This window comes from Narcine bancroftii, unplaced genomic scaffold, assembly GCF_036971445.1.
Source record: "Narcine bancroftii isolate sNarBan1 unplaced genomic scaffold, sNarBan1.hap1 Scaffold_43, whole genome shotgun sequence".
In the NCBI taxonomy this organism is placed as follows: domain Eukaryota; kingdom Metazoa; phylum Chordata; class Chondrichthyes; order Torpediniformes; family Narcinidae; genus Narcine; species Narcine bancroftii.
Window position 1 is genome coordinate 1 of NW_027212060.1, and position 25,193 is coordinate 25,193.

The window sequence follows — 25,193 nt, forward strand, 5'->3', positions numbered from 1 at the left end:
GTGTTCGTCTTCAAGCTCCTGTACTTCCTTTCTGATGGTAGCAGTGAGAAGAGGGCATAACTTGGGTGATGAGGATCCTTGAGGATGGTGGCTGCCTTCTTGAAACACCTTGTGGATGTCCAGAATGCAGTGATGCCCCTGGCACAGGGAGGAGCAGAGGCCCTGGCTTTGAAGCTTGCCGACCAGTACTGAGGGATGTTGTTGAAAGCTGAGCTGTAGCCAATTAAAAGTAGCCTGTACGTGTTGCTGTTGTGTAGGTGACACAAGGCTGAGAGGAGAGCCAGAGGTTGCATCTGCTGTGGAGTGACTGTGGCGATAGGTGAATTGCAGTGGGACGAGTTCTTTTAACTCTGGACATGACCAACCTCTTTACGTTAGCACTTCGAGAGAACCCTTGTAAGATGTGCCTTTGCTTTGTAATACAGTACTGTAGTTAATGTTTGATAATTTCAGAAATAATTTTACCCACGAGTTCCTCAGCAAAAAAAAAGTGTCGGCAGTGGAATATGTACCGTATAGTTTTGTTACCTCTCCTCCACTATCTGTAAATCACAAACCTGGAACAGTGGAGTGCAGTATCAACAACTTTCACAATCCCAGCCAAAGCATGAATTCCCACAACCCATCCTAAACATTTACTTTCCACATCACTGCAAATATATACCATGAACAAAATACCACAGGCTATTCCAACAGAAAATCTATGACCTTTAACACCAAGGAGAAAGGCAGCAAGCACAGGGGAATACCACCACCTGCAGTCTCCTCCAAATCTTACATCATTCTGACCTGGACAAAGATCATTGCTGGGTTTTCATCCTGGATCTCCCTGCACCATCGTAGTCCCATCACCAAACAACAGCAATTTAAAATGATTGGAAACACAAGCTAGCCCACCCAGTGGTGTCAAACACACACAAAAGACTTCATACAACTGTTCAGATTCATTGTCAGAAATAACCACAAAATTATTTTTATTTGTGTTCATTCTATTTGAAGATGCAAATGTTTTACAGAAGTAATTTTTGCTAATAATTTTCAAGTTTGCATCGAAATTCTACAGAAATGATCCATCCATGTTAGTTTATTAAAATTTACTTCTCTATAATCATTTTAAAAATAAAACTACAAGAAATTCTCTTCACAGGTTTCATCAAAGGTTAATGTTATAATCAGTTGAATGTTACAAAAATGATGTACAGTACAAACATTGTAAAGTATAACACTATTCTCTACATATCTAAATGCAAAATTTTAGTGCAAAAGCAGGACATCCAAAAAGTACAAAAAATATGGACAAATTTTAAAATAAAAAGCCCACGAGGGCGTTAAAGGTGAGTGTCGGCTATTGGTATTCTCCGGAGCTCCACAATCTGTGAATTCGCCACATTCCTCCCATCTTGGCTTGCGTGACATGATTCATTATCACTGGCACCAAGGCCTGCACCTGGAGCACAGATACACATTCGGAGAGGGTTAATTGGTTTTTTTTAATATAACAAATACGATTGAAGATATGGCCTCATACGATTGAAGATATGGCCTCAAAATAACTCTGAAGCATTAAATAAACAATGAATGTAGCAGCAAAAAGATTCTCCAAGTGATCCGAATGCTAAAGGGACCAGGTGGATTGATGCTGAAACACATTCCCCATTGATTTCTTGGTCTACATTGTGAGGGTGGCAAACCTTGTCCCCATGTTCACAAAAGATAGTCGGGAAAGTCCAGGTAATTATAGACCAGTAAGTCTTGCGTTGGTGAGCAAGCTGTTGGAAATAATTCTTAGAGAAAGGATCTATGGCAGTGGTTCTCAAGCTTTTTCTTTCCACTCACATACCTCTTTAAGTAATCCCTATGCCATAGGTGCTCTGTGATTAGTAAGGGATTACTTAAGATGGGATGTGGGTGGAAAGAAAAAGTTTGAAAGCCACAGTTTTAATCATACCTCATTGACTCATTATGTGCACAGTTTCATAACTCCAAAGGAAATGGACCAATGACAATTTTTCTCAAGGAAAATATTCAGTAGCAATTATCTAGAGCAGTGGTTCTCAACCTTTCCTTCCCACTCACATCCCACCTGAAGCAATCCCTTACTAATCACAGAGCCCCAATGTCATAGGGATTACTTAAAGTGGGATGTGAGTGGAAAGTAGAAGGTTGAGAACCACTGTGATTGAGGTATTAGGAGGAATAGTTAGAGTGGAGAGCCACCGCATCCTTCTCTGGACACCACTGCTCAATACAATAGGGCATGGCTTTAAGGTAATGGGTAGGAAGTTCAAGGGAGATATTAGAGGAAAGTTTTTTTTACCCAAGGAGTGGTTGGTGCATGGAATGCACTACCTGGTGGAGGCAGGTACATTGGTGAATTTCAAGAGATTACAAGACAAGCATATGGAGGAATTTAAAGTGGAGGGTTAAGTGGGAGGCAGGGTCTAAGGTTTGGCACAACATTGTGGGCCGAAGGGCCTGTACTATGCTGTAGTCTTCTATGTTCTAAGAAATGTTGGTAGTCAACTGATGCCTCTCCCTCTACTGCCTTGACAGCTGTTTACAAAATCCTCACCCCACCCCCCCGCCCCCCCCGTGTTACACACATAAGCTTCTCCAGACCAAATCATTCTTCACAGAATCATAAATATTTGTCAGAGAGAAACTATTCAACACAACTTGCATGTATTTGTTGTAGCCACCTCATTCTATTGCTCTTTACCGGTGGCTATGGTACATATTTTTCTTTGAATATTTACCCACTTCAAATTTTTAAATAATACCATTGAGAGCAGGACTTGTAATGAGAAGAGGATCATTTAAAAAAAGTACTGGGAAGGCAGGTGCTTGTTAGAGTCGCTTTGGAAAGAGCAGGACTTGGAACAAGACAAAGATTATTTAAGGATAAAATAGGTGCTTGTCTCTATTGACTAATTAGCTGTAGCCAATAAAGGGAAGGGGAGCTTAAGTGGAGCAGCCACTGTGTGAGTGGCCATTGTTAGAGTGGGACTTCCAGAGGCTGTGGTGTAGGAGTTGAGGTAGGGTTGTGACAACCCTATCAAGGAACAAATGGAGTCAGCAAGAAGGCACAGGTAAGGGCCAGTTTTTCTAACATTTTTTTCTATTTCATAGACAGTGGGAATGGCAGCCAGGCCAGGGAGATGCTCTTCTTGCAGAATGTGGTTCTCAACCTTTTTTCTTTCCACTCATATCCCACTTTAAGCAATCCCTATGCCATCGGTGCTCTGTGATTAGTAAGTGATTGCTTCAGGTGGGATGTGAGTGGGAAGGTTGAGAATCACTGCTCTGGACCCAATTGTTACTGAAATATATATTTTGTTTGAGTAAAATTGTCATTGGCCCATTTCTTTTGGAGTTATGAAACCGTGCACATAACGAGTCAATGAGGTACAATTAAAACCGTGGTTTTCAGCTTTTTTCTTTCCACCCACATACCACTTTAAAAAATCCGATTGGCAGAGGGATGACTTAAAGTGGTATGTGAGTGGAAAGAAAAAGGTTGAGAACCACTGATCAAAAGCTTTCACTCTCAAATGATGCCAATCAATACGAGTAAAGTTAAAATCACCCAGCACTGCAGCCTAATGGAATGAAACACGAAAGTCTGCAGATGCTGTGATTGTGGTTAAAAACACAAAAATACTGGAGGAACTCAGCAGGTCTTGCGGTATCCAGAAGTAAAGGTATATAACCAACATTTCAGGCCTGAACCCTTCTTCAAGAACCTCCTTTATACCCTACTCATTTTCCCCATTCTTGCATTGTTCAATCTGGCATGCACATAGCTGCCTTTTTCACATCCCTGTGCCCCTTAACTTTATTCTTTGAATCCTCAAAGGACTCCATGAAGTTAGTCAAATGTGATTTGTTTTTAGCAAATCTATGTTGACTTTCATATATCAATACATACATTTCAAAATGCCAATTCATTTTGTATGTGATTCTTCAGGTTTCCCCTGTACAATCAGTTGGTGCATTTACTGCTTCCTCTTTTGTCATCCTGAATCTGGCCACATTTGTATCTCATATTCTTTATGCTAATCTTTGAAATTGTAATGTTTGGTATGAATCATTTTGCTGTTACAATAAAACAAAACATAGAACATTACAGCACAGTACAGGCCCCTCACCCCATAACTCATCCCACAGCAGTCTAACTTTCACCTTTGGTCCACAACAGTGCTCTTTAAATATTTAATGACTCTTGCATTTTAACATGTGAGATGGGAAAGTGGGTAATGTAAGCTGTCCTTGTAATTAGTGCAAGAAAAAAATCTTAACATTGCCACCTTCTGCAGTATATATTTTCCACATTCAATTCACTTTTTAATAAATCCATTATGTAAAGTTCATTTGATGTTGATCACATGACTATTTTTAATATATCCTACAATTTAAGTAAATTTTGTGTTAAGTATAAAAGTGAGCAATCCAATGGGATGGTGTCATAACCAGGACAAATTACAAGAGGACTGGGCCCAGTTGGCAATGTAGCAGATGCTTTCAGTCTTGATCCAAAATATGTCTACTGTTTTCCTCTACTGATGCTGCCTGAGCATGAGCAGCTGAGCTCCCCTCCGTTTGTTTTCTGTCACAATTGTTGTTAGGATACAAAGCACATATCCAAATAGTTGTATTATACTGAGATATTTATTAAACTGATTCATACTTAAGATGTTTTTAATGCCTTATAACTCATGATAAACACACACCTTTAAGTTTATTACTTCTTAAAATATAATGCATGTTGTAGTACAGGTTGTACCTCTCAAATCCAGCAACGTCGGGACCTGGCCAATGCTAGACCACAGAAAATGCCAGAAAACAGAAATGAAGTTTGTACTAACTAGCAGCAGATTCAAATGTGGCAGACCACGGGAGTTGCCGGACCACAGAGTGCTGGATAAGAGAGGTACAACCTGTACTGGAAAGTTCTGCTATGAAGTTCCATGTAAAAATTCTCCATAGCAATTAAACTTTGAACAATGTTCCATCTTTTAATAGATGGATTTTGATAGATCCAAGGTCATTTTATAAGAACAATTTATTTTTCACAGTCCTATATTAGCTGAAGTTGTTTAATTTGAAAAATGTTGTACAATTTCTTTTGTTTATTATGTTCCCATTGCTCTCTGATTACAGAGATGTATGGAACTTACCTGAGCACTCTATCAGTTAGTTTTTTTTTATAAATCTCATCAATGCTGTGAACTACAGGCTTCACAGATAAAGAGACCAAATTACTTTTGTACCAAAAGTGTTCCTATGATACCAGGCCTCCACTACAAATCACTTCTATTTGCTATTCACATAGGGGCCTGCTTGGTATGGAAATGGATCTCAGCACAGAGACGCTGATGTCCGAATGGGCAGATAAGGGGATTTTTTATGGAGATTGTCTCAATGACATGTACATCAAGGCAAGTGTGCACTTTGGCACTAGTGATCCATAATTCCATAAGTTTTAAAATAGTCATGAAAAAATGGTCCACAAGTTGGTCTTCAATTGGGCAAGGTTAATTTTGATGCCCTTAGACAGCAATGTGCAAAGGTTGGTTAGGAGAGGTTGTTTACAGGCAAGGTGGACAAAAGCTTTTAGCAGATGGAAAAGGAGAGTTCCAGGAAAGTGTGTTCCTGTTAGAGTGAAGGAGAAGGCTGAGAGGATTGGCAAACCCAAAATGAGCAGAGATATTTACATTTAATTGAGGCTCTGGATAAGAAAAGGAAACAGGCATATTTCGGGTAAAGACAGTTGGAATGGAGTGAATCTATTGAAAAATGTAGAGGATATAGGCATTTACATAAGAGGGAAATAAGGAGGGCAAAAAGGGGTCATAAAATGGCTCTGGCCGTATCATGAAAAGCTGAGATGAATCCTAAATCTACAAATATATAACAAGCAAAAGAGTAAGTAGGAAAAGAATATGGACCTTAAGATGAACAAGGTCATCAACATGTGGAGCTCAAGGAGATGGGTGAAGTGAATGTTTCTCAACACCATTAACGTGGATGGTAGAGAATGCAAGGAAATAAACAGTGTTGTCTTGAAGAGAGTCCATAGTACAGAAGAAGTGGTGCTGGAGGTCTTAAAATTTATAAAGGCAGATAAATCCACCTGGGCTTGATCAAGTGTATCTTAGGGCATCGTAGGAAGTTAGGGAAGGAATTGCGAGAGGCTTGGCAAAGATATTTACATTATCATTGAGCGTGGATGAGGTGCTGAAAAACTAGAAGGGGCCAGAGATGGCGTCAGAAAAAAATCTAATCGGGAGGCACAAACTGCTGTTCGAGAGCTCAATCTATGATGTAAATGTTTGATAATAAGAGTTTGCTGTCAACAACCAACACACCAACCCAGTTCCAATTTAAAAGTGCGCTGCAAAGTCTCTCTTTTGCACACCCACACTGTCTTTCTTTCACACACACACTGTCCACTCTTAACGAATAAATGCAGACAGACCCAAAAATCCATATTATATGACAGTATAGTATTATGACTCAGCAATCCTACATGTTCAATTGCTCGAATCATGTTTTATTACACTGCCCTTCCTCACTTGCATAAACAAGTAGAAAAACATTAAAATTAAAATCATGATACTGAATTGAGAAAACAATGTTTAAAACCGAAAGCATTACTACAAATATAAATTTATCGGTTTTGTACCTTCCATTTCAGATTTGTTGCAAAATAATTAATTAGATGAAAAATATAGCTGTATAAACATATACGAGGTTTTTAAAACTTTGGAATATTGCCCAACAAGAACAAATATATTCATTATCTACAACGTAATCATAAATGTCTCGCTCTCTATTCATTCTTGCTGTCAGCATTCCACAAAAGCGTTCCCTGGATAACTCGATGCCCCCTCAAATCATCACAGTTTAACTTTAAAACATTTGAATCTACACAACATGAAACTGGTAGAAGGCAAGATTTGCAAAATGCCACTTAATGCTTCAGTTCTCTGTACAGAATTATTGTAAATAATTAGACCTGACCTTTTTAACGTAACTATTGACTGTTTTTGGGAAGAAGTGCAATGCCCATTATCGAGTGTGTACGTCGCTTCAGACTGGACACTCATTATAACGTGAGGCAGGAATGCCCCTTGCAACCTAACTTCCAAACAGAAGAAGATTGCTGCTTTCTGCATCGTATTGTCCCCCAGAGCAGATTGCCTGACAACCCTGAAATTCTAGCACATGCGCTAACACTGTTCTCCATTTCTGCACTTGCACATGGCAACTGGGGTGTACTCTTTGACAGCTCAAAGAGGAAGAAACAGGCCATGCAGCTGGAGAGAACAAATGTCAGTTGATATGAGAGACTTGTTGGAAAGTTGCTGATGGAGATCTTGAGAGATGGGATCTACTTGCATTTGGAAGTCAAGGTCTTGTGGGTAATCAGCATGGGAAATCGTGTCTACCAAATGAGGTTTTTGAGGAGGTGATGAGAAGACATCAGGCCAGGTGACATTACCTCTATGGACTTTAGCAAAGCCTTTGACAAAGTCCTGCATGGTAAGCTAGAATAGATGCTAAGATCATATGGGATCCAGGGAGAGCTGGTTAAGAGGATACAGAATTGGTTTTGTGTTTAAAAATCAGAAGGTGGTAGTGGAAGGTTGTTGCTCTACGACTAGAATGCCACATAGATCAGAGCTGGGTCTTGTTGTTTCTTATCTTTTATAACTTGGATAATAATATGGTTAGTAGGTTTATAGATCACACCATAATTGGTGCTATAATGGACAATGATTAAGATGACAAGAAGATCTAAATAAACTAGGAAAGTGGGCTAAGGAATGGCAAACAGAATTCAACTGACAAGTACGAGGTGTTGGCACAATCAATAGGAAGACAGAGTGGTGACACTGGCCTTCATCAGTCAGAGCACTGAGTACTGGAGCAAAGATATCCTGTTGCAACTGCATGAGATTTTTTTCATGGGATGCTGGGGAAGAACCTTGCTTCAATACAAAAAAAACTATAACATTAATTGTTTAGTCGTGCACAGTGATACAATAAAAAGGACTTTGAAAGAAAAGGAAAGAACACCTATTGCTACATATATAATATTGTCAGCATATACTTATTAATTGATTGTTATTAGTCTCTAATTGAGAGGGGTGGGTAAGGTGGATGGAAATTTATTCATAAAATCCATACATGGTTTCCAAATATTATATAAAAAAAATTCAACTCGATTCCTTAAACTTATTTTTTCTAAGGTATACAATTTTGCATTTCGTTATGCCATATACTTAATGATACTACATTTTCAGTTTTCCACATTATCTACACATTACTTCACAGTCACTATCTCTATACTTAACAATTTCTCTTGACATTTATCCAGTTTCAATTTCGCATCCTTTTCATATATATTCCCAAGTAAAAAATATTCTTGGATCCTTTTGTATCTTTATCTTCATAATTTGTCCTAGTGAAACACTCAAATAATTTCAAAACATTTCCACTTTTTCACATTCCAACATGTTAAAAAATGTTCCCGTTTCTTCTGTACATCAAAAACACTTATTGGAATAATTAGAATCAAGTCCATTTCATTTTTGTGGAGATTGATGTAATTGATGGAGGAAAATTATATTGGACCATTTGGTACCTGGCATAAACTGTATTCGTAACACTTTCTTGACACAATTTTGACCACATTTCCTCTTGAATTTGTATGTTTAAATCTTTCTCCCATCACAGTTTTGATTTGTATTCATCTTTTTTCCTTGTAGCTTCTTGTAATTTTATATATATATATTAGTAAAAAATTTCTTCACCATAAATATATGTGTTATTGTATCTTCAAATTGACTTTGTTTTGGAAGTCTCAAATCTGTTCCCAATTTCTTTATTAAAAATACAATTTTAACTGATAGTATGAAAATATTTATCTTTTAATTGTTCAAAAATTAAAAAGAATGATCCTAAGAAACAATCCTCTGCAAACCTTTACTAAACCAATGATCAAATAAATATTCAAAGTAAAAGGAAGAAGTTGATTTTGTTTTACCAATATTTTTAGTAGTTGATAATTTTTAAGTTCTCTCTCAGAATGAATTCCATTCCATGTTTTAAATGTATGTTTTGAAACTCACTATTCTATTTATGTAATATTTGTTCTGGGATAAATTCACCAATTTTATTCATTTCAATCTGAACCCAAACTGCTTTTCCACCCCTTTGATAAGACGAGAATCTCAACTGAGCTGCTTTAAAGTAATTAAAATTTGGTATTCTTCGTCCATCCTGATCAAATTTCCATGTTATTTTTTCTAGACCAACTCTTGACATCTTACCTTTCCAAATAAATTCTCGTATCATTTTATTCAGGAATGGGTAAAAACTGAAATTAATATTTTATTCTCGGAAAAATATTCACTTTAATACAATTCACCCATCATATTAGCGTTATTGGTAAATCTTTCCATCTTCTCAAGTCTTCCATCTTTTTTAATAATGGTAAATAATTTAACTTAAATTATTTATATTTCTATTAATTTTTGTTCCTAAATATTTAATTGCATAATTTTGCCACTTAAATTTTATCAATCTTTTTCTGAGAATAATCCATATCTACGATAGGCATAACCTCACTTTTATCAACATTAACTTTAAAAGAGTACGGATTAGTATCGGGTTATAATCTCTCATTCAACTTGTTTAACAATATTTCTGGTCTCGTTAAATATACTATAACATCATCTGTAAATAGGCTAATTTTTTGTTCTTTATTACCTACTTCAAATCCTTTAATTTCTCTATCAGTTCTAATTATTTCTGATAATGGTTCAATTACTAATGGAAATAGAAAGAGTGATAATGGATAACCTTGTCTGGAAGACCTTTCTAACAAAAAAGGTTTTGATATTTGTAATCACTCTAGGTTTTGACTGGTCATATAATGCCTTTATCCAATTTATAAAAGTATTTGGGATGCCAAAAGCATTAAGTGTTTCAAATGAAAAGTCCCATTCCAACCTGTCAAATGTTTTTTTTCTGCATCTCGTGCTACCACCACCAAAGGGATCTTTCTATTTTTCATTAAAAATTTAACTATATTGTCTGCTGCTCTTCTATTTTTAATTAAACCAGTTTGATCCATATTTATTCACTTTTGTAAAAATTCAACTAACCCATTAGCTAATAATTTTGATATGTTATAATCTGTATTCAATAATAATATAGGTCTATATGAAGAAGGTTGTAAACAATCTTTCCCTTTCTTTGGAATATCTGTTAGTAATGCTGTATTAAAAGATCTTGGCACATCATTTACCTCTTTCATTTGGTCTAATACCTCCATTAATACAGGTATTAATAACTTCTTAAACTCTTTATAAAACTCTGGTGGAAAACCTTCCTCACCTGATGCTTTATTATTCTTTAAAGACATTTGGGTCTCATAAACTTCTATTTCAGAGAAAAAACTATTATCTAAAATATCTAGACTATTCAATTGTCTTTTAGCACAGGCAATTTAACTTGTTTCAAATACTCTTTTATTTTGTTATCTTTCAAAGATTCTGTATGAGAAAGTTTAGCACAAAATTTTAAGCCCAGAGGTACAGCAACATTGATAAACAAAAATTTACAAGTAAAAATATTAGATACTAATGTAGATGTAACTGGAAGATGTATGGGAAATTGCCAGATTTACTCAGAATAATGCACCAAATATAGATGATAAATTTATACAAGATGTTTTTATGCAATAATCAAATACCAAGGGAAAGTTATATTAGGGAGAGATTTTAATTTTGCTTTAGAGCCTAAAGTGGATGGATCCTTTTATTCATTTTGATACTTATTCGTGAAAATGTTTTGTGTTTCTAATTTCTACAAAATTTCAACACAGAGTACAAAGGGTGGAATATTAAGCATGAGTTTTATCGGATCATTCACCTTTAATTTTGTAAATTTTGTTGGAAGAAGATAGATGGAGATTAAATACAATCTTATTGAAGAAAATAGAATTTTGTGATTATATGTGTCAACAGATAAAAACAGATTCAGTAACTTTACAATATGGGACTCTATGAAGACAAATAATGTTATACTTCAAAAGTAAAGAAAGAATATATGAAAGAAGACCAGTTAGATAAAGAAATAATTAAATTAGAGAAGGAAATACAAGTGCAAAAAGATGAGGAGAAGAGAAAATTGTTAGAGTCTAAGAAATTAAGATTTAATACAATACAGAATTATAGAATGGAGAGAGATATAACGAGATTGTGACAAAAATACTATGAGTTGGGTGAAAGGGTGCATAAAGTCAGCATGGCAATTAAAAACAACAAATTTCTAGAACAATAACTGCAATTTAAAAAAAAACATTGTTATTGTTTCATGAGTAAAGTTCTGGACAGCATTTGCATCATTGAAAGTGAATAGTGTGTCTATTAATTTCCACTGGACTGGACCAGTAATAGTGGGAGTGCCTGCCACAAAGAAAGAAGACCTCATTGTGTATTTTTGTCAGGATTACCCAGCCCACCATTTCCCTTTTTTTGTTTTCTTTCCAACACCCCACCCCCCCCCCCCACACACACACACACCCCAGTATTTTGGATTTCTATGTGAATAAGTCTATTAAAAATGCTTCCTTTACATAATGTATCTCTCAGTAATGCTTGATTTTTCATTGGAAACACTTCAATTACATGATGCAATGCTATGACAAACAATATGTTGGTAATATTTCACCTAAGCACTGAATCTATGCTGTAGGCCTTAGAGGTATAGATTTTAAATTCCCTATTGGGTACAAGCCAACTTAGCAGTATTGCTACAAACCATTTCCACAGGCCTTGCACATCTGTTTGGTGATAGTGGACAGCTACCTCAAAATGCAGATCTAGAGAAAAACATTTGCCTCAAGTTACCATGACAATCCAATGACCCGAATGTAGTTGCCTTTTTGATAAGGCAACAGTGCGCTGACCATGCTCCCAAGGAAACATCTTGCTCCTTGCTGCTCTCTTCCTCACACGTTAGCAGGTAATGTCGTCAACACTCACCAGTTTTTAAGGCGAAAATCAAATCATCAAACTCTTGAGATTCCTCATCGCCTGCCAAGTTACTGCTGCCGTAATCTGCTTTAGTGGTATAGGTGCTGCCATTCAATGGACTTTGTTTGAAGATACTGCTTGCTTGACTGCTGGGTCTTAAAGAGGCTTGTTCCCAGTCAGCAGGTATCTAAGGAAAAAAAAAAAATCAATCAGAACTCCAGACATAAAAATTTTTCTTAGGATAACAGTTTAAGATAAAACCAAATGGTGCAATGTTTATTACCATTGCAACTTCTTTTTTTGCATTTTTATTGAGGAAAAAGCATTCTAAACACTACTTCCATATTTTTAAATAATCTAACAATCTGCTTTGCACAGGTAAGAATTTTAAGTTGTTAATTTGATGCTCCAACCAGAAAATAGGATGAGTTTATGCTGGGATTCCCCTTCCCATATGGTGTAATGTTGATAGAAGACATGGTTCCATATCACAAGGAGGCAAGGTTGGCGTAGCGGTTAGTGCAATGCCTTTACAGCACCAGCGGTTGGGGACTGAGTTCAAATTCCGCGCTGTCTGTAAGGAGTTTGTACATGTCTGCATCAGTTTTCCCTGGGGGGGGGGCTCCGGTTTCTTCCCACTGTTCAAAACATACTGGGGATTGTAGGTTAATCGGGTATAATATGGGCAGTACGGGCTCGTTGGCCGAAATGGCCTGTTACTGTTCAGTATGTATGCAGAGTATGTAAGAGGTACAGAAACCTGAAACCATTCTAAAATACCACAGATATGGGAGAGAATCTCTCTGGAAATGTATTTTCTTGACACAGTGCAGTAAGTAGGGGTGCACAATTACATCTGACAATTCCTTTGGTATAAATTTCACAACCACCAATATTTCAAGAACATTTTGATGATGATGAGAGTTCAATGTCACTACTTAAGCACAGGTAGATCCCTACATACGATGGGGTACCGTTCCAGGACTTGCATGTTAAGGTGAAATTATCATAAGTTGGGTCTTCCTGTCCTCGTAGCATTCTGCCTTGTCCCTGCCGAGAGGCCCATGTTCCCAACGTCCCTGTGGTGTTGCCAGGTGACTAGGGGTAGAGGCATCACCTCGCAACCTATGTTGTGGTTTGGAACATATGCACAGATTGCTGTCGCTCTCCCTCTTCCTCTTCAATCACTCTCTCTCTTCCCCCAGTGACGGCAATCTGCACATTTGTTCCGAATTACCTTTTTTTATTAAAAAAAAAAGCACAGGGTCAGCAAAGCATGATATAGGTAAACCCTAACTTACCTTTATTCAAAACTGATTTTGATCTTTGTAACTTTGAAACATTGTAAGTCAGAATATTGCAAGTCGGGGTCTACCTGTACAGATACACCAAAATTCTCGCATGCTGCAGCCAACCAAAACAGTATAAAGCAACCACAATATTGCCAAGACTGAGAAAGAGATAATAAATATAAAAGGATAAAAATTCATAGCTGCCGTGAGTCCAAACAAAAAGTGACATTTCAATGGTGCAGACGGATCTTTTGATGGTCCTGGAGTGGTTTAGGCACCATGGTGACTAAATTGGCTCCCCTACTAGGCTTGCCTGGTGAGGAGGGTGGCTAGACATCCTGCAGGATGAAAACCAAGACCTGTCAATGGATGGATGCACCCTCTTGTAGGGTCGATGGCCATTCATTGCAAGAGAAGATCCCCCAGCTGTCTTGGACCTCACCATGCCGCTAGATCTGGGAGGGGATATCGAGAGGGTGAGTATGGACCTGTGCAAACCCTACTCCCTTATATCCATTCACGCAAATGCTGTTCCTTTCTAAGGAGTGGGGTATCCTCATATGAAACCCCATAAACTGACTGAAAGGAACCATCATCATCCTATGGGGAGATTCAAGAGTCTGATAGCTGTTGGTGGATTAACTGTTCTGGAACCTAAAGGGGACAGACTTCAGGATTCTGTACCTCTGCCTGAAGTAGCAATGAGGAGAGATTGTCATTGATGTGATGGAAATCCTTTATGATATTGATATGATTTACAGTGAGGAACCAACAAATTAACCAGTTATCAATTTCACTGGGAATAAACTTCAGGTACCTACAGATTATTTCCAGTGAATTTTTTTTTGGAAAACGTTAGCTTTTGATGCATGTGGGCTATTTAGGGTTCTGTTATCCCAGATTATAAGTACTGCTTAGCATATACAAATATTTTCCACACAGATTGTAAATGCAGTTCTTTCAAATGCCCATGAGGTTTGTCAGCAGCACAAGCGATTATTTTAGTCATTTTAAAGAGTGAAACATCAACCAATGTATTATTTTAAAAAAGTAGAAAAGTAATTCACTTTCTCTTTGACATCCTAAATATTTGCCTTGTAATCACTATTGAAATCAATGGAGTTGTCTCTTTTTCGGCATCAGGCCAAAGAGGTAATTTCCCATGTTTAATGTGAGAAAATCTGTAAAAAGGCCAATCCTAGCGATGGTGCTCTGTAGAGTTTGCCCTGTTTCAGCTTTCAGAACATGTCAGCAAGTCATGGAGTTCTGTGACTCACAGTGCATTTTTGGGAAGTCTGTGACTTACTTCAACATCAACACTGGCAACTCCAATCAGAAGCACCAGAAACAGTTGGCATTTTCTGGCCCAGTGCGACTGTTGCTCAGAATGCTTGACCACAGAGGAAGCCGAAACTATAGGTATTTTTGGCCAGCTTTCTCAAGGTCGGTGGTTTGCCTCTGGCTGCCCAGTCTTGATGAAAATGTCCCAGATTAAGCAGATGCTGTTTTCAGTTGCCTTTGAAAGTTTTAAAAAAAAAGAAAATTGCTGTTCCTTTGTTTTGATAATAACTTGGGGGAAAAAAAACTATTTGTCTGCATTGAACAATTTCTATGGATTATTACATCCCCATAGACATAACCCTTCAAAGTTAAAGCTCGTGACCTGCTGCCAATGCGCCCTGTTGCGTGCATAAATGCAGATCAAAATAGAGTTCCTTACACTATTTGTTCCCCTTTCCAATCTTGTTCAGTGCCTTCCAGATTTTAAGCAGCTGCCAAACAAACGGAGGTACAAAATATTGCAGCTTTGCAATCCACTTTTAACAATGCAGTGAACCTTTCATCATGAAGTTGTATTAAAGGCCTGAATATGACAGCTTTACAAGCAAACAATGACTCTAACACGATAATGAATAATTTTTGAAAATTATTAATGAAGTACTAGAGTAGTTTTGAACCTTAATGCCATTTCTCTGGTCACATAAATTAATGGAATATCTGAATGTTTACAGAATGCGGTAGAAAGTGTTCACACTCACTTTCAGAAAATATGTTCACTGAAGCCTGTTAATCTTTTATCAGCAGGTTGGGTCAGAAAGAGAAATACAACTTTTTAAAAAACTAACAAAACACATTGCGTCATTTTAAAATTAAATGAAATATTTTGGCTTTACTGTCAATGAAATAGAATTTGGATTTAAGCCCAATGAAATATTAATTTTAATTCTTAGTTTGCCAATTTACATTTAACAATTTCTTATTATTTACCAACAGCATGCAGATTTCACTAATTAAATCCTAGCTAGAAATTCTTTATTTTTTTTTAATTTAAATTTTAAATGAATTTAGACATATAGCACTGTAACAGGCCATTTCGGCCTACAACCCCTAGTACGTTTCAAACAGTGGGAGGAAACTGGAGCCCCCCCCCCCCCCCAGGGAAAACCCACACAGACACAGGGAGAACATACAAACTCCTTACAGACAGCGCAGGATCCAAAGCCCTGTCCTGATCATTGGCGCTGCAAAGGCGTTGTGCTAACCACACTAACTGTTCCTTAGAACAAATTGAGAAGATAGACTTGTGAGGATAATGCTGTAAATGGCAATGCAACATGAATATTACCCTCATGCATCAGTAAACACTGCCCATTTACTAAAATATACAAATTCCACTTCAGAGATGAGGGCCATTTCTTTGCTACCACTCTGCCAATGCTCATTTACACAGAACTCCCCGATTAATGAGAGTGAAGCCCTTTCCTTCATTTAGTTTATGAAAGGAGATGGACGCGTGTGGCAAGTTCTCTGAGCAGAGATTATTACTTTCCAGACCTTATTTTCTTCTCTTGTCTTTATTGATTGCTTTTCTATGATTTGACACCTCTTGTGTTACAGTGAGTTGTTTTACTTCTGTAAACCCAGGAATTGTCTCAATCCATAGCAGATGACCCTGATTTTATACCCATAGATGGATGTTCAATATATTAGGTCTAAGAAAATGGTTCGGGTTTTGAACAGTTGGCAGAATTTTGTCCCTGTACATGAAACAAAGTCTGACATTATAGGTTAAGCACTTTATATCCAGGAATTAAAATTTCTTTATCGACTTTGTTACAAATGTAAACAGTAACAATTCTGAATGCTGCTCTCCTGAAGCACATAGTTGTGCTCAGTACACTGCTTCTGGAAATTATGATAGTCATTGATGGTGAAATGAGAATTCTGGGAAGGGCAGAACTAACAGTACAGGTGGAAGAGACTATCCTGACTTGGACCGTAAAGCTTCAAGGCTCCTTTTATTGCCACACAATAATACATAAACTTTTGTCTGCCTTAAGGCAAGCAAAGAGTCGTCATGAGCATTGCCTGGTGCCCCTAACAATAGGAGAAAGAAGCAAATGAGAGACCCGAGGGGAAAAAATGGTCCTGTACACTAAGGACCAAGAAACCTCCCATGGAATTAATTGCTCGAGGAGGAGGTGACGAGGTGGTAAATACAGCATGTCCGAAAGAGTTGATCCGAGCACCGCATAACGACCTTTTGCATTTGATCAAGGCCAGTAAAAACGGCTACAAATTTGTCCAGTCGGCTCATCCACTGTGTAGGCTTAGTGGACCAGGGACTGAAGCTCCCATCACAAGTGGCATTGAAAGGCAACATTAAATTCAGACTCATCCTACAACTTCTGACTGTCAACCTTGTATCTCCTGAAAATAAATGAGCTCCGTTTCAACAGACTTTCCAACAAACCTGCATGTCATAACACAGGTGCAAGGCTTGCCCTTGTGTTCCTTTCTGTCATCCATACTGATATTACTTGCATATCCCAGATTCAATTTCAGGGAAGAGCCTGCATTTGGGTGCTGAATGTGGATTGATGTCACCCGTCCATGCTTCTGTATATTTTTGCATTGTAGGTTCACAATTGTGAAGCCAAATTATGCCCAACCTTGTAGCTCTAACAAAAATATATATACTCTCCCCACATGTTCCAAAATGGCCATCCTACAATTTCTATGCACACCTCTGGATTTAGTGGAAAAGCAAATGAAGTGTTTCATGGAAGAGAGAAACAAAAGCTGCAGATGCTGGAGAACCCACACACACACACACACACACACACACACACACACACACACACACACACACACACACACACACACACACACACACACACACACACACACACACACACACACACACGGGGTGGAGGGAGGGGCCCAGAGGTGATAATAGGATAGAAGATCTGTGAGGGGTTGCCTCTGTTCTCAGAATGAGGTTTTCCACTCCAGGATCTCCAAAACATCATCTTTCTTGAACAAAGCAGAACTTCACCTTACTGGCATTGATAACGTCTGCATCAGTTTCTCCTCCATATCTTGCACTTTTGCTCTTGCCCCACTTTCTCCCAAGCAGAACAAGAACAGAGCTTCTCTGGCCATCACTTTCCACTCCACAAGCCTTCGTCATATCATCCTCCGACCTTACTGCCAACTTCAGCGAATTTTCCCCTTTTCACTCCTATCTGCTTTTCGCAGCAAGAATTCTCTCAGACTCCATAGTCAGCCCATTCCTCCCAATCCAATCTTCCAGTCTCTCGGGCACTTCTCACTGTAACTATAGAAATGCAAAACTTGCCCCTACAAAGTGGGTCCTCCGTTTATCATATATATTAATGATTTAGATAAGGGGATTATAAATAACATTAGCAAATAAGCAGATGCCATGAAACTGGGTGGCAATGTGAAGTGTGAGGAGGATATTAGGAAAATGGAAGAGGACTTGGACAGTTTAGATGAATGGGTGGATGAATGGAAAATGCAGCTTAATGTGGATAAATGTGAGGTTATCCACTTTGGTGGCAGGAACAGAAAGGCAGATTATTATTTAAATTGAGTAAAGTTAGGGAGTGGAGAAGTGCAATGTGATCTAGGTGTACTTGTACATCAGTCACTAAAAGCTAGCATGCAGGTTCAACAAACTGTGAAAAAAGGCAAATGGCATGTTGGCCTTCATTAAAAAGGGGAACAGAGTAAGGATGTCCTTCTGCAGTTGTACAGGGCCCTGGTGAGACCACATCTAGAGTATTGTGGCCAGTGCTGGTCTCCTAATTTGAGGAAGGACATTCTCGCTATTGAGGGAGTGCAGCGTGGATTCACAAGGTTAGTTCCCAGAATGGCGGGATTGACATACGCCGAAAGTTTGGATAAACTGGGGTTGTATACGTTGGAATTTAGAAGGCTGAGGGGAGATATGATTGAGGTATATAAGATTATTAATGGATTGGACATGATAGAAACTGATGACATGCTCCCGATGTTGGGTGGGGGAGACTAGGAATGGAGGCCATAGTTTAAGAATACAGGGAAGGCCCTTTAGGACAAAGATGAGATTTTTTTTTTACCTAGAGAGTTGTTGGTCTTTGCTGCAGAAGGTGGTAGAGGCAGGTTCTCTGGATAAGTTCGAGGGTTATGGGGAGAAGGCAGAGGCAGGATACTGATAATGGAAGATCAGCCATGATCTAAATGAATGGCGGTGCTGGCTCGATGGGTCGAATGGCCTACTCCAGCACCTATTGTCTCTCTCTTTTCTCAGTCCTATCCAGAACCACAAACAGACCTTCCAGACAAGGCAGAGTTTTACATGCATATCATCTTTCCAAATCTACTGTGTTTGGTGTATTAGGTTTGGCCTCCCTCTATATCAATGAGACTAAATGCAGGTTGACTAACCATTTTCCTGAAACATACACACTGCGAGTCTAAAAACTCGAGCTTCCAATGATCAACCATTTTAACTCCCTAAACTATTCCTATTGTGCCATGTCTGTCTTTAGCATCACTCACTCTCACGGCAAGGCTAAACATAAACGAGCATCAACACATCATATTCTTCCAGCCAGTCATAAACATAATTGGACAATCAATAATTTTTCTAATTTTCGATAACCTTTACCCCCATCTGATTCTACTGTTCCCACCTCGTCTTTATCTTCTCCTGTACTTTTTTTTCTGTCTGCTTTTTCTTTCCCCAACCCTCTATCTGTCTCTCCATTTTTCACACCTTCTGTTCTAAACCCTATCACCTTCTTTTCCCCTTTGTATACTTCACCTGTTCTATGTAGGTCTTGATACAGGGTCTATGCCCAAAAAACTGATGCTGTCTGACCTGCTGAGTTCCTTCAGTGGATTTCTGTTTGTTGTATATACCACATAGCTTCATTACCAGAGGCCAGTTTTGACCCTGATAACATAAACTCTTAATCATATTTAATCCATCAAGGGCTTTGAACAAAACAGCAAGACTGATCAAGCTACCTCTTAGTTTTTTGAGCCCATTCATTCAACGGGAGCATTAGATGTTCAATGTTATGACCATTTCGATAACTAATTAACTATAGACACTGCTTGTTTTGTAGTTGGCAGGGATATTTTTCTGGCCACATACATTACAACCACCTTCAGGAAAAGTATGAATATAAAAATCCAACTTTGGTTAATTATTAATTAACAATTTAAATTGTATTCTGCACAGACTTGTACTGCAGAACAAACAAGAAGTTACCTCAATGGCACTTTGTTATTTTTCCATTGTGTCAAGATTAGTCATTGTGAAAGAATGGATCTTAATGTTCAGTGGGTGTACAGTAAAAGCATTAATGTGAGCTACCATGGTTGTATCACCTGTTGGTATAGATATTTCATGAAAGGTATGGTGTTAATTTATGTTTTGCTACAATTTACATTTCTAAAGGTTTCCTTCTTTAGGAGGGTAGGCGTGCTACTACCCACAATTTGTGTGAGGCGAGGAGAGTTGGCACGGAGCCACGCAACTTTCTGCATTTACCACCATTTTGAGGACCTTCCTCTGAAACTGATGAGGTGATGAGAATTACTAGCAGGTGAAAGCTGTTCCACAGAAGGGCTTCTGCCCAAAACGTTGATAATCTGCCTTTACCTCCTGTGGATGCTGTAGGATCTGCTGAGTTCCTTCGGCATTTCTGTGTTTTTACAACCTTCTCTGCCAGATTGTTCTGGCATTAAAGCAAGTGTTTCTTTAATGTGGTAATAGTATTTCAGAGTTCTCAGATTACATGTTATGAGGAAAATATGACATACAATGCATTTTCTTTCATTGATATTTACCAGCTGGTCTCGAGCTTTATCAAGGAAGCAGCTTGAGGCTTTATATTTCAAATGTCTTGTAAAGTGATCATTAGGTAACTGCTTATCCATGGCTTGTTGACATTACTTTAGTTAGCCTGGAGGTGACTGGTCATATTCTGCTGCTGTGACACAGTTGATCTTGCTCAATAACATTCTCTTTCAAAATCTGCTAAGGGATTGAGTTTAGGAGCAAGAAGGTTATTCTGCAACTATACCCTTAACTGGTGCTGTATTTGGAGTATTATGTGCAGTTCTGGTCTTCTTGCATGAGGGGAGGATGTACTGGCTGTGGAGGCAGTGCAGAGGAGGTTCACCAGGTTGATACCAGAGATGGTAAGTTTTTTCCAGTGTTAAGTGAGACAAGAACTAGGGGCCGTAGCCTCAAGGATCAGTGTCATAGATTTAGGACAGAGATGAGGAGGAACTGCTTTTCCCAGAGGGTGATGAATCTGTGGAATTCACTACCCAGTAAATGTATTTAAAATAAGGTTGGATGGATTTTTCCATATCAAGGGAATTGAGGGAAAAGGCAGGTAGGTGGATGAGCCTATCATCAGATCAGCCATGATCTTATTGAATGGTGGAGCAGGCTTGATGGGGCCAGGATGGCCGTCTCCTGCTCCCATTTCTTATGAGACATCTGCTTTGAAAGTTACTAGATGACTTTATGCGGTGGAAAAAAATCTAGACAAATCTCATAATGCAAAGTTGATGGTCAGTGTGAACTCGGAGAGCAAAATAACCTGTTTTTATGCTATATGTCCATGAATTTTGTTCGGGAGTGAATGATAACACTAATCATAACTCATTTTTGTGTTGTGATTATTCTCAGATTTTCAGCTACAATCTTTTTACAATCAGTGCAGAGGACAAAATGCTTTCCACATGCCTTCTAACTCTTGAAGAGCACACAAAATCATTGTGGAACCTTTCCATCCTGCACACAGCATCTTTCAGCTGCTCCCATCAGGGAAGAGATGCAAGAGTATCAGAGCCAGCTCCATCAGGCTGAGGAACAGCTTATTCCCGAGGGCAGTGAGACTGCTGAACATCCAAAGGAACTGTTCACACTGACCATCCGAGACTTTCATATTCACGAAACTATTTGTTTATTTGTATATATATGAAAAATTGTCCTGCAAATGTATTGTTTGTCTGTATGTGTGTTATATTTGATTGTCTTACATCGAGGACCAGAGAATGCTGTTTTGTTGGGTTGACTAGGCCCAAGGAGGTGGTTCACCATCACCTTCTCTCCAGCAATTAGAGATGGACAATCCCTAATGGTCTAAGATTGTCTTTGGTTACAGCTCAAAGAGAAGGATGGTTAAAAATTTTCATCTTTGTTTTTCTTGAACTTTGGTCTGTCAATGACATTCAGACCTGCTTCCTTTCCCTTTTGAAGGCTGGGCCAAAACCCCAAACTGAAATTCCATCCTAAAACTTTCCTACTTTTTTATAATTCTCTTGCCACGTCTCAGATGCTCCATAAAATACCTTTGACTCGGACTTTGATCATCTGTCCAAATATTTTGTTTGGCCAAAAGTTCCTTTTAGAGTTTCACTCCTCTGAGATGAGTGAATTCTGGAAGCATAAACTTTGAGACATTTTTACTTTCTATCTCAGTTCTCAAAAAACAATTCCAAATTCTACTTCTTGGCCCATAAACAAGGGGAATCAACATTTCAGTACTTGCCTGATCATGCCTAACAAAATGTGGAATATTGCAACCTCTTTTCCTTCTTAATTCTATGTATTTGCCAATTCGGTTCAAACTCTCATGGCGGGAAAAACCTGGTATGCCAGGAATTACTGTATATTTTGGTGTATAAGTCAACCGGCATACATGTCCTCCCCCATTTTTCAGGCCTCCCAGAAAAAACCCAAAATTTTTCAAAACCGCCAAATCGCAAGTAATCAATTAAGAAAGAAAGATTTAAAAAAAACACCTCGGCCTACCAGACAGCAACGGCGACAGCCCACATAGCTGGAGCAGGAACCTCTGCCTCCCAGGCAGGAGCAGTGCTGGTGACTTCAGGTTCGCAGGTAGGAATGATTATAGCGGCACCCGGCAGTGGGGAGCAGCAGCACAGGTGACGTGTTTCCAACATCGACTTATTCGCTGAATTGACATCAATCTGATTTTTTTCAGTGAATTAAAGGTCTCAAAAGTATATCTGGTGTCCAAGTCAGTCCCCTCTTTGAGAAATTTTTAGGGTTTCATGACTTGACTTGTACACTAAAATATACCGTCATTGTGAACCTTTATTATTTAACCTCTGGCAGATGGACAAAAAAGGATACTGGATTGGAGGATTTGCATCATGGGGAATAAAGTACGAAAGCACTGAGGTTGCGTTTGTTAAACATGAGTGTCTCCCATGTGGGCATCACATCCAGTTCTCGTCATTGCACTATTAAAAGATTTAAAAGCCAAAGAGGCTGGGGAAAAGATACCGAACCTTTAGGATGAGCAGTTTCAGTTACATGAAGAGGCTGGAGAATCTATCCTAAGAGCAAAGGAAGGTGAGAAGTGATGTATGAGGCAAGCTCAAAAATCAAGAAAGGGCAAGAGAAAGTGAACACTCGTACATCAGGTCATTGGCAGAATGAGTAAAAAAAACTCCAATGAGGTTTAGAGGGATTGGCAGAAGAACCAGGTGTGATTGAAATCTCATCCTGTTTCACCGCAGATGATGCTTGCCCTTTTGAATATTTTTATTTTGTGATACAAGGTTTAAAATAAAATCTTTACAGGCATCACGCTGTCATGTTGTGGAAGACGGAAAACTGCTGTTGCAGCACTCCTCTGGTGATCCACGTTCACTCCTGACCTTCAGGGCTGTCAATGTGGACTTTGTCTGGGTTACCCCTGAGTACTCCAGTTTCCTCCACATGCCAAATACACGTTGGCTTATAGGTTAATTATTACCATTTATGACCCATAGGGCAGGTGTGATAGGAGAATAAGGGTTAGAAGTTGATTGCCCAATAAAAACTCTTATTCCGAGTGTTCAGATGAAATGGAGGGGGATGAATTGATGGGGAAAAAATTAATAAATGAGGGTAGGATTAAGATGGGTAATGCATCCATGATAATGAGCATAGATTTGGTGGGGTGAGAGGCCTTTTTCTGGGTCATATTTATCATGAAGGAGAAGTTGATGAACATTGAGAGAATAGATTGCAGGGGAATAGGTGGATAAACTAGATTAATGGTATTACTTTGAGGCTGGTATTAACAGTGGACTGAATGGTCTTTAGCCCCTTTTCACACTTGGAAGTGATCCCAGGAATGAACCGCCAATCGGCCTTTAAAGTGTCTAGTGTGAAAGCAAAATCAGCTCAATGCTGGTGTCACATGACGTCATCTCACATTGGGGATTCACAGCCTCGTCCCCTAGTACAATCCCCGGCAGATGCCACAATCATGCAAGTGTGAAATGGGCAATTGCATTGTGGGATTGAAAATGAGCCAAGTTTTTATGTGAGTGCAGAAACGTGAAGTAAGAGAAGATTAAAATTGAAGTATAAACTTTTGCCGTGTTAAAGTGCAGCGGGAGAGAGGAAATAAATAGCAATAGGGGACAATTTTTAAACAGTGTGGGAAAACTGGTAGCGCTATAACGCACAATTTATAAAGACCGTGGGGAAAAGCAAGGGCGGACCCTACTTCCCAAAATGCCATGTGGCCAACCCTTCCATGAATGGTCCATGCATGCAGCTATGCAAACAGCCCTTTCTCTGCTGTATGGAATTCTGGGAGGGCAGGTCTGCCATCACTCAATGCGTCACTCAGATGTCATCGATAGAAGGTAGAACAGTCCTAACCCCAGGGATAGCTCCTTGCCAGTGTGAAAAGCCAAACTCCCCCATTCCTATCCCAGGTCACTGAACAACTGATTTAGTGGGACACAAATGTGAAAGGGGCTTTTGCTGGTTTTAAGCAGCCGAGATCACAAATGTGTGATATTTGAGATGCAATTTACAAAAAAAAACCTTAAAATTGCAACATCGTCTTATTTTTATTTTCAAACCCTCGTACAACCAGGACCAACAACCGTGTTGGGGTATTGATGGTGAGAGAAGCAGAAGTATTGGAAATTAGAGTAAATGTTCAAAATATTGCAGTGTAAAGCTATATCTGCAAAAGAAGCCATGGATGAAAGTTGTTCTACATGAACACTCACAGCCTGAACCCACTAATGACCATTTAAACCAGTGGCATCCTATGTTGTTTTGAGAGGGCCAGACTAGCAACTTGAGTCAGTACCAGGGCCACCCATGAAATGTTTTAATTTAACCGAGATGCTGATATTTTGGTCATAGATATGAAAGTGCAAATGGTAAGCAACAAGCCAATAATAATTTTAAATAAATTTGAAACAACAGAAAATACTGAAGTCAGACAGCATCTGTGGAAAGAGAAACCATTCATGTTTCAGTCAGTGACCATTTGTCAGAACCAGGAAAGAGAGGAAAAAGTTAGTTTTCCGTGGGAGATGTGGCAGAGAAGGAACATGCAAAATAAGGAGCATGTATGAGTCAAAATAGCTTAATGGTAGCAGTGAAACATGAAAGTCTGCAGACACTGTAATTGTAGTCAAAACTCAGATGGTCTTGCAGCTTCCAGAGGAGGTAAAGATAAATTACTGATGTTTCAGGCCTGAGCCCTTCAAG

The 25,193-nt window shown here is 38.7% G+C and overlaps 1 protein-coding gene and 1 long non-coding RNA gene across 3 annotated transcripts in view; one reads left to right on the forward strand and one right to left on the reverse strand.

Annotated features, from left to right (window-relative positions):
* Nucleotides 1-937: 937 nt before the first annotated feature.
* Nucleotides 938-25,193, reverse strand: part of LOC138750966 (adhesion G-protein coupled receptor V1-like) — a 38,724-nt gene continuing 14,468 nt past the window's right edge. For both annotated transcript variants that reach the window (XM_069913067.1, XM_069913066.1), the window contains 2 exons: nt 12,060-12,237; nt 938-1,447 (listed from right to left, as the gene is read on the reverse strand). In XM_069913067.1, coding sequence (XP_069769168.1) covers nt 1,329-1,447; nt 12,060-12,237 — 297 coding nt within the window. In that variant the 3' untranslated portion in view covers nt 938-1,328. The remainder of the gene's footprint in view (nt 1,448-12,059; nt 12,238-25,193) is intronic.
* LOC138750967 (uncharacterized) lies at nt 20,687-23,273 on the forward strand. The gene is made up of 2 exons (XR_011349641.1): nt 20,687-20,845; nt 21,345-23,273. It is a non-coding gene; the product is annotated as an uncharacterized lncRNA (long non-coding RNA).